The sequence below is a fragment of the Ceratosolen solmsi genome, unplaced genomic scaffold, assembly GCF_000503995.2.
Source record: "Ceratosolen solmsi marchali unplaced genomic scaffold, CerSol_1.0 scaffold28, whole genome shotgun sequence".
Lineage (NCBI taxonomy): Eukaryota > Metazoa > Arthropoda > Insecta > Hymenoptera > Agaonidae > Ceratosolen > Ceratosolen solmsi.
Window position 1 is genome coordinate 3,792,365 of NW_011948429.1, and position 8,722 is coordinate 3,801,086.

The 8,722-nt window shown below is 29.0% G+C and overlaps 3 protein-coding genes across 10 annotated transcripts in view; all 3 read left to right on the plus strand.

Moving 5' to 3' along the window:
- Positions 1-1,258, plus strand: part of wts (serine/threonine-protein kinase warts) — an 8,927-nt gene extending 7,669 nt beyond the window's left edge. The window contains exons 7-8 of the mRNA XM_011501566.1: positions 1-160; positions 655-1,258. The exon at positions 1-160 is cut by the window's left edge and continues 118 nt beyond it. Coding sequence (XP_011499868.1) covers positions 1-160; positions 655-1,086 — 592 coding nt within the window. The 3' untranslated portion in view covers positions 1,087-1,258. The remainder of the gene's footprint in view (positions 161-654) is intronic.
- Positions 1,259-6,585: 5,327 nt separating this feature from the next.
- Mpc1 (mitochondrial pyruvate carrier) lies at positions 6,586-7,197 on the plus strand. Its single transcript, XM_011501567.1, has 3 exons — positions 6,586-6,677; positions 6,767-6,867; positions 6,946-7,197. The coding sequence occupies exons 1-3, from the start codon at positions 6,622-6,624 to the stop codon at positions 7,104-7,106; spliced, it is 318 nt and encodes a 105-aa protein (XP_011499869.1). The 5' UTR covers positions 6,586-6,621; the 3' UTR covers positions 7,107-7,197.
- Positions 7,198-8,080: 883 nt separating this feature from the next.
- Positions 8,081-8,722, plus strand: part of Syp (synaptotagmin binding cytoplasmic RNA interacting protein) — a 64,540-nt gene continuing 63,898 nt past the window's right edge. For all 8 annotated transcript variants that reach the window (XM_011501570.1, XM_011501568.1, XM_011501569.1 and 5 more), the window contains exon 1: positions 8,081-8,548. In XM_011501570.1, the coding sequence (XP_011499872.1) occupies positions 8,470-8,548 (79 nt within the window). In that variant the 5' untranslated portion in view covers positions 8,081-8,469. The remainder of the gene's footprint in view (positions 8,549-8,722) is intronic.

An 8,722-nucleotide genomic window follows, 5' to 3' on the forward strand; every position in this document is an offset into this window, starting at 1 on the left:
CTCGTTGGTCGGTACACCTAATTATATAGCACCAGAGGTCCTGCAGCGCACCGGATATACGCAGCTGTGCGATTGGTGGAGCGTGGGTGTCATTCTCTACGAGATGTTGGTTGGCTCTCCACCCTTTCTAGCCAATACACCAGCAGAAACGCAGTATAAAGTTAGTTACAGATTTATTTTTTATTATGTAGAGTCAGTACTTTTCTACGAGAATTGTCAAATATTTCATTTTGTTTTATACATCGAACTTGTACAGCTTTAAAAATGCCCATATTTTTAAACGTATTCCAATGGCTCATCAAATAAAGCTCCAGAATATTTGCACGAAAAACATTACTTAATAACGAATTAAATAATTTATATTAAATAGAATTGTGATTCATTCGGGATTGTTTTGAGGTGCGCGATGATGACAAATTAACTATGACAAATTTTTTAACGCCAAACTTAATTATTGAGTAGCACAAGATATAATAAATGAAAGAAAACTTAAACAATTACAATTTGCCCGGTGTAAGTTTATTGGTTTTTGAATATTATGAGCAACTAGAATTATTTGAGAATAATAAAACTAAATATACAGCTCATCATTTTATTAAATTTCAAATAAAAATATGAGGGATTTTGTAATTAATAGTGGAAAAAAATTTTTAGGTAATAAACTGGGAAACGACTCTGCACATCCCTAAGCAGGCGAACCTTTCGCCCGAGGGCAAAGATCTGATTCTCAAATTATGCGTGGGTGCGGATCGACGGTTAGGCAAAAACGCCGACGAAGTCAAGTCCCATCCGTTTTTTGCCAGTATCGATTTTGAAAAAGGGTTGCGCCGTCAGGTGGCGCCGCACATACCGCGCATCCAATATCCAACGGATACAAGTAATTTTGATCCTGTTGATCCCGATAAGCTGAGAAACTCGGAATCTTCGGATTCAAATAAATCCGACGAATTGCTCGACAATGGCAAGCCCTTCCACGGCTTCTTCGAGTTTACGTTTAGGCGCTTTTTTGATGACGGCGGTGGGCCCGCCTATCCTAGTCGAATCAGCCTGGACGACAATGATAATCAAGGGCCTGTTTATGTATGACATTAGGTCACGTGGCGCGTATTTATTGATATGCCCATTCTCGATGTAGGTTTATTATTATTTTTTTTTTTCTTTTTTGTATTAAAAATAGTCTGTTGTTGCGGAAAATAGCCCGTAGATGGGACGATTTCATTGAGAAGAATTCAATGGAGTTGATGTAAGCCGATTGTAAAGGGATATAATGTTAATGAGCATATGACCTCGTAACTGTTTTGTAATATATTGTACAAAATTAAAAGGTTCTATGAGATTTAATTATATAATTGATAAAAAAAAAAAAAAATCTTAAATAAGTTTTAAAAGGGTGCCTTTGCATGAAAATTTATTAAATATATTTGTGATATTGTAGAGATATTTATACCGATTTTTATTTATTAATTATTAAGCTTCACCAACAATTATTTTTATTTGAATAATTAGAACTTCTAAAAAATATAAAGAGCTTTAAATTTAGTTACGTATAAGTGATATTTTTATTATTGAAATGATAATGAGTAATGATTAATAAGAATTTAACTTTTCGTAATTACATAATTGTTACTGCAATTTCCAGCTTGATTCTAAAGTAAAATTAATCCTCAATTACCCATTGAATTTTTATAATGTTCGATCAATTCCTCAAGTAATAATTAATAAAGTATATATGGCAAAAGTGCTATCAGTAATCGCAAAAACCAAGGTCACAATACAAAAAATCTATCGATTAGAATAAAATGTTAATGATAAATACGTTTTACTTATCCATTTCGAAGAATTATATAGCGTTCAATAAAAAAGGAAAAATTTATTTAATAATATACTAAAATCTATTGACATTTGGTTATTAACTATTGTTTGATGATAAGAAATTGTAATTTAGAAAAAGAATTCTATTTAAACTCTTACGTAAGGTCTTTTTAAGTATAAGATTTCAATGTTTGGCTGTATATTTTCATAGAATCATACTAGATTTAGTTGAAATAATCAAGAATTAAACTTGGATTTAATTTTATTAATAGCAACCGAATCTCGTAGAATCTTGTATTTGATCTGCTTATTAAATATAGATTAACAAAAATAATTTTTAAATGAGTTTCAATGAAATCGTTAAATCTAGGGATTACGTACGAATACTCGGATGGTGAAGACATTTTTTTTTTTTTTTTTTTTTTTTTTTTTTTATATAGAAAAAAGGTGTGTGTAATGAAAGCAAAAGAGGAAGAAAACAAAGATCTATTCAAAAGAATAACGAATGATTCCATGCGCGGAATGAAAATCTATTGAAACAACTAGGGGAAAAAAACTCATGAGACTTGAAAATTGGGTCAGATTTAAACGTATCGGCTACCAGCCTTTGCTGAAAACGTTCGATTATATATTACTTTCCTTCAGAAACACTTTAGCTTGCCATTTTTTCATTTATTTAGATCGGATTTGAATCGGAAAGAAATAGCGTGTGAATTTTTTTCTTTCTTTTTTTTTTAAGTATGTTTCAGCAAGTACTGTGATATTGCAAGATAATAGCATATAATCTGGCTTATATTAATTATATTATTTGTAATTTTTTTTTTCTTTTTTTTTTTTTTTTTTGGAACAATTTAGACATTCTTAATATTGGTAATTAATTTAGTTTCATAATTTCGAGAGGATCTATGGACTAATGTCATTCGTTTTCTTTACATAATTATAAACCTAATCAGTCCTATTTAATATTTTCCTTTTATATCAAATGCTGGATTCACCTATAATATTATACGACATAATATTGTATTCTACTGTATTATTATTATTATTATTATTATTATTATTATTATTATTATTATTATTATTATTATTATTTTTTTTTTTTTTTTTTAATTTAATATTAATATTATTGATTTCATTATCATCGTTATTATTGCGTTCACAATTGTCATCTTATCATTGTATCGTTATCATTCTTCTTTGTATAAATTTTGTGAATGGATGTAATGTGTTCATTGCATATTGCGTTATGCAGCTTTTTTTAAACATTCACTTCCCTTTTCTCGTAAACACCTACTTGACCCGCACTATGCAATATAACTATTTATATTTGTGCATGCGTACGCTTCCGCTCATTTACATTGATGATTATACCCGGTCCCAAACCAACACAATACATATAAACCACATACATACGAGCCTACGCGCGCGCGTGCAATGCACTTGTAAGTGTGATGTAGTATTACATTGGTAGATCATTCGTTTAAGATACAACTTCATACAGTAAGAGGAAGAGAAGTGATAGTTGATTTCATAGTTTTAGACTATTAATTAAATTATATTGTTGCAATACTTATTTATTGAAACAAATATGTAAAAAGCATTGAAGCGATTGCATGTTAAGCATTAAATGAAGAGTCTACGTATACATTTACAGTTTTTGATTCTAAGCATATCATGCAACAAAGAACATTTTTAACAATTAGTCCTAGTTTATTTAAGTGCAGGTTTGCCCGTTTATCGCGCAGTGATTTATCTTTATTTTTCTTTGTTGTCGCTGGCTCATTTATTTTTAATTCATCAAATTTTTATCAAAGAGAATCACTCATGATGATTACGTGTCGTGTGCACATGAAATGTGTACCGCTCGAAATTATATGTAAATTACAGAATAAGATGGAAATTAAAAGAACGTTAATTCGGATTAACGTACATGTGTGTCCAACGAAAAAATATGTCAAGTGCCTTCAAAGTTTTTATCGAAAGGTCACACGTTATGTTTTAGGTGAAATTTAGATATATTATTTTCGGTAGCAATTGGAAGCGCTCTTGTAAAAAAAACGAGATGTTGAATTTTTATCATTTGTATGTACTATGTACAAAAAGCAAAAACATGGAGTATTCTATGCCTAAATATATTTTATATGTATCTACACACATACGCATACATGCGCATACACGCATACACAGAGAGAGAGAGCGAGAGAGAGAGAGAGAGAGAGAGAGAGAGAGAATATACAAACACACATTATGTATATATAAACTATGTAAATGTACGAAATTATCGGAACGAAACGGTAATTGTTGAAAGATTTGTTGTTTTTTTTTTTTTTTTTTTTTTTTCTCATACTGCTCGATATGAAACAAACGAAATAGAAAATAGAAAGGTGCGAAATACTAATTAATATAAAAAACAGCAAAATCGTGCAAAGATTTGAATATTAAGTCTCGATTAACTTAAATAATTCGTAAAAATTGTAGCCGAATGGTGGTCCGGTAAAGAACTGCAAATAATCGTATCAAGTTATATTTGATATAGTATTGAAGGATCCTGCATTTATATTGTTCATTTGATTGAGTATCAAAGTGTCAAGTCTCGTCAATTATTCGATGTTTTCAATTTTGTTTCGAGGAGAGGATATTTGTTCTCAGGATTAAAGAGAAAAAATAACGAACAAATGCCGTAGCTGCCTTATAAATAAATTGAAATTTCGTAGTATTTTTTAATTTGTTAAAATTTTATATACTGCGAAATCGTAACTTTCGCATTGGTAAATAGATGTTTTGAAGCAAAGCAGTGAAACGCATTGAGTTTTGTTCCCCCCCCCCCAACCACAACCCCCACTGCCAATATCATAATTAAGGCGGGTAAAACTTTATTTATAATAGTGAAATTAAGGAGGGTAAAACTTTCTTTATAATAGTAAAATAATGATTTCGAATGGATAGATTTTCTCTGGTATATGTAAAATAATTTTAAGAATTGCTTAATACGTTATACTGCTTTGTTTTTGCAAACTTCACGAAGAAGAAAGAGAATAAATATAAATGAGAGAGAGAGAGAGAGAGAGAGAGAGAGTAAGATCGAGATCTGTTTTATGTTATATGAAATAAATGAAAAACAAAATAACCGATACGTTGTTGCGAAGCGAAAAGTCGATTCAATTTACGTGTACATTTTGTAATATCTCCTTCTCAATTGTAATTAATGCAAAACAAACGGTAGCGAGAGGTTAGCGTGAATTAAGCTTAGTTTTTTAAGGCACTATAATATATTACCGAACTTGTGTAAATATTTTGGATGAGTGTTCTAAATTAAAAGTATGTTCAATGCTTAAATTTGTTGTTCTCATTTACAATTTATCCTGTTTTTTTTCTCTTTTTTTTTTTTTTTTTTTTTTTTTTTTTTTTTTTTTTTTTTTTGTTTTGCATCTAATTTAATACCAATACTAATTTACTATAATCAATAATACTCTGTAGAAATTAATCTTATATAACAAATGTAGATATGCGATATTAAAGACCTTATAATATTCGTTGCAAAATGTAAGAGTCGATTGTCTATGACTATTTTTTTTAAATTAAAATATGAATCATTTTCTCACTCTCCAAAAGATAATACATACGTTTTAATACTTTGGAGCCGATCAAGCTGAAGCTGACTAAAGTATAAAAATTAGTTTACTTTTGCATGTTTATATAGTTGAAAGATTGAAGTGTTTTAATTTAAAAATTAAATAAAATTTTTGGAATAACTACTTTATTCAAATGCTAATGAGATGATTATTAATGAGAGATATTGAAAAAATAAATAAGTCATAAAAGAGTATTTTTTTAAATAAAATCTTGAAGAAAGTAATTTTGTAATAAATAAATTTTCAATGATTAGTATTAATGACAATATAGATATTCAATTTAATAACATATATGTTTTTTATGTTAAACATTCAAGTTTAATAATTTGTAAAATCTTATTAAAAAATAATTCAGAATTGAATTACATTAAATAATTACTATATGAATTTAGTCGCGCGCACACACACACACACACACACACACACACACACAAATTGCAATGCCGAATAAAAATTTTTGTATGTAAAAACATTTATGGAAGGGTATTTTTTACCCTTATATTGAAAATAAATGAGGCTTCCTATTGAAAGGAAAACTGTTTGCACATATTTAAGCTAAATATAATAGGAGATAATGACGATAAAGGGTATGTTTAATTAATAGAGCACAATTTGTGCATTTATAGGGAATTTTTAATGCTATTTAATATAAAGTAAAGGAAGGAGAAAAATATGAAATACTGAATAATTGAGATTCAAACTTCTTTCAACGATAATAAATTAAAATTTGTATTCTGTATAAATTTACGAAATATTTTCAAAACTTCAAAACTTAAACAAAACCGAATATTTCCCTTAATATTTTTCAGATATGTATTTATCTGCAATGACGTATATACAAATAAATAAATAAATAAATAAATATATATATATATATATAAATATATATAAATACATTAAAAGTTTAAATAATGAACTTTTATCATTAAAAGTTATGTAAAGTTGATATTCAATTGCCATTTGAATGACTGCGCGTTTAAAAAAAACAGATACGGCGCAGATAATATGCCATGTGACATGCAGACGACACACCTTGACTTTTACACATCATTCATTATCATTTGGTAAAATCATTTTTCTGTTCGTATGCAAGTGTATCGTAGTTTATCGTACTATTATTCCTTATTTGTATTTGTTGACGACTTTGCAATATTAAGAAATTACAAAATTATAAAAAATGAATCGATTAAAAAAATTAATAAACAGCAAGGAAACTCGTGATTATTTTATGAGGTAAAGCTAATGTTATATTTTATTTATATAACTATTGAATAAAATTTTCAATTTCATTTAATGTTCTCCCCCATTCTTCATTTCAACAGCACACATTTTTGGGGTCCAGCTGCTAATTGGTTAATTCCAATCGCCGCTATATCTGATATTAAAAAAGATCCTAAATTTATTAGTGGGAAGATGACTTTTGGTATGTATATTTGTCACTAGTCCTATATGCATATTTTATAAATAAACTCGTTACTAAACATTAATCATTTTGTTTCAGCTTTGTGTCTATATTCAATGATGTTCATGAGATTCGCAATCAAAGTTCAACCACGTAACCTTCTACTTTTTGCTTGTCACTTTACTAACGAGGGTGCACAACTAACGCAAGCATACAGATATATAGAGTACAGTCGCTCGAATAAAAAAGATAAAAATTAATGTAATAGTTGCAATATATCTGTTGTTAAAGAATTAACAGAAAATCGCTGCATTGAAGACTAATACAGCGAAACCATGTAACAGAAAATGCAGTTTAACACTCATCGATCATTCTCTACTTGTCTTTGAGACTTAAAGAAAAAGAAAAAGAAGAAAAAAAAAATCAATGACGTTTTATATATAATTTTATCTATTTATGGACATATATTATATGCCAGAACATGTCCATAAATAACTATCCAGCTATCTATCTATATATATGCATGCATGTATATATATATATATGTATATATATATATATATATATATATATATATATTCGCGCATCCAACGTGCATGCGCGCATAAATAAAAATATCTGTAAATGCATATACGTGCAAATGTGCATATATAAATATTTATGGCCGCGTGCATGCGCCCGTGTTTGTGTTTGTGTGTGTGTGTGTGTGTTTGTATATACAGAATTAATTCAATGTAAATACAAAAAGACCAAAAGGTGGATGGATTAATAAGCTTTTTGGTACGATTACGAAGGTTTTCAAGCCATGAATCAATTTTATTTTTATATTATATTCGATAGTAAAACATATCTTATATGTAATATTAAATTTAAGTGTTATTTAATTCTTAAATCCAGGACTAAATACCGAAGTGAATTTGATTCATTAACATACCGAGCTCTGGCCATACCGATTTTTTCATCAAATCTTGACCTCGGTGGTTGAAGCCATTTTTTATTATTATTTTTTTTTTTATTTTTTATTTTTAAAATTCACAAATCCGAAGCACTCTTTTAAATTATCAGTTTATTTCTTCTTACACGAATAGAAATCATCTTTTTCTTTCTAACGCTGTTAAATTGTTCTCACTCACAAAGTAACATAGTGTGATTATTTGTTAAACGCTGATTGAATGCAAATATAATCATTTACAACAAAAATTTTCTATTACTGGACGTAAAATTCTTAATTCTTAATACGCTATTTTATTCGATAACCACTGCAAATGACCGACCATATTATATAAATAAAATCATTGAAACATGATCTACAAGCTTTATCAACCCTACCGTCTGATACGCTTATTCGTGAAGATTTATATCTTCGTCTTTATGATCTTGTACATTGGATCGGTCCTTTCAATTTTCTATCTACAATATCATTTAAGACGCGATCTTTTCAGACGGCGTTACGGCCAGCTCCCATAATGCAGCGCGATAAAGCCGATCGTCAGTATTATGAAATGAATGTTAGCAACGAGTCTTATAGCTGCAATTGTTTTTTTTAATCGCCAGCTACGCGAATGGGACGTGAAGACATTACTATTTTCGTAACGCGACGTTGATAAATAATTTAAGCAAAAGATGGTTTTCTCGGCTACTCAAAAGGACGTAGATAGTAACAATTACGTAGAGAATCGGTTGGCCGTCGATGCATGCCATGGTAAGTTTAAACAAACATATAAATTTTTATATTACATTATAAAGTTATTTGATTGGAGAGAAACGATTTTGGGAGTATGGTTTTGAAAGTTTGTGCACGTAGAGCTGAAGAACGGCTTTGTCGCTCGTTCCATTATGAATGAAATATTTCAAATATTTCAAACCAATGTCAAAT

Excerpts from the sequence above, each read along its gene's own strand:
- Mpc1 (XM_011501567.1), top strand. The coding sequence starts at position 6,622 with ATGAATCGATTAAAAAAATTAATAAACAGCAAGGAAACTCGTGATTAT. Across the intron at positions 6,678-6,766 it reads ACTCGTGATTATTTTATGAG|CACACATTTTTGGGGTCCAG; the intron begins GTAAAGCTAATG and ends TCATTTCAACAG. Across the intron at positions 6,868-6,945 it reads TAGTGGGAAGATGACTTTTG|CTTTGTGTCTATATTCAATG; the intron begins GTATGTATATTT and ends ATTTTGTTTCAG.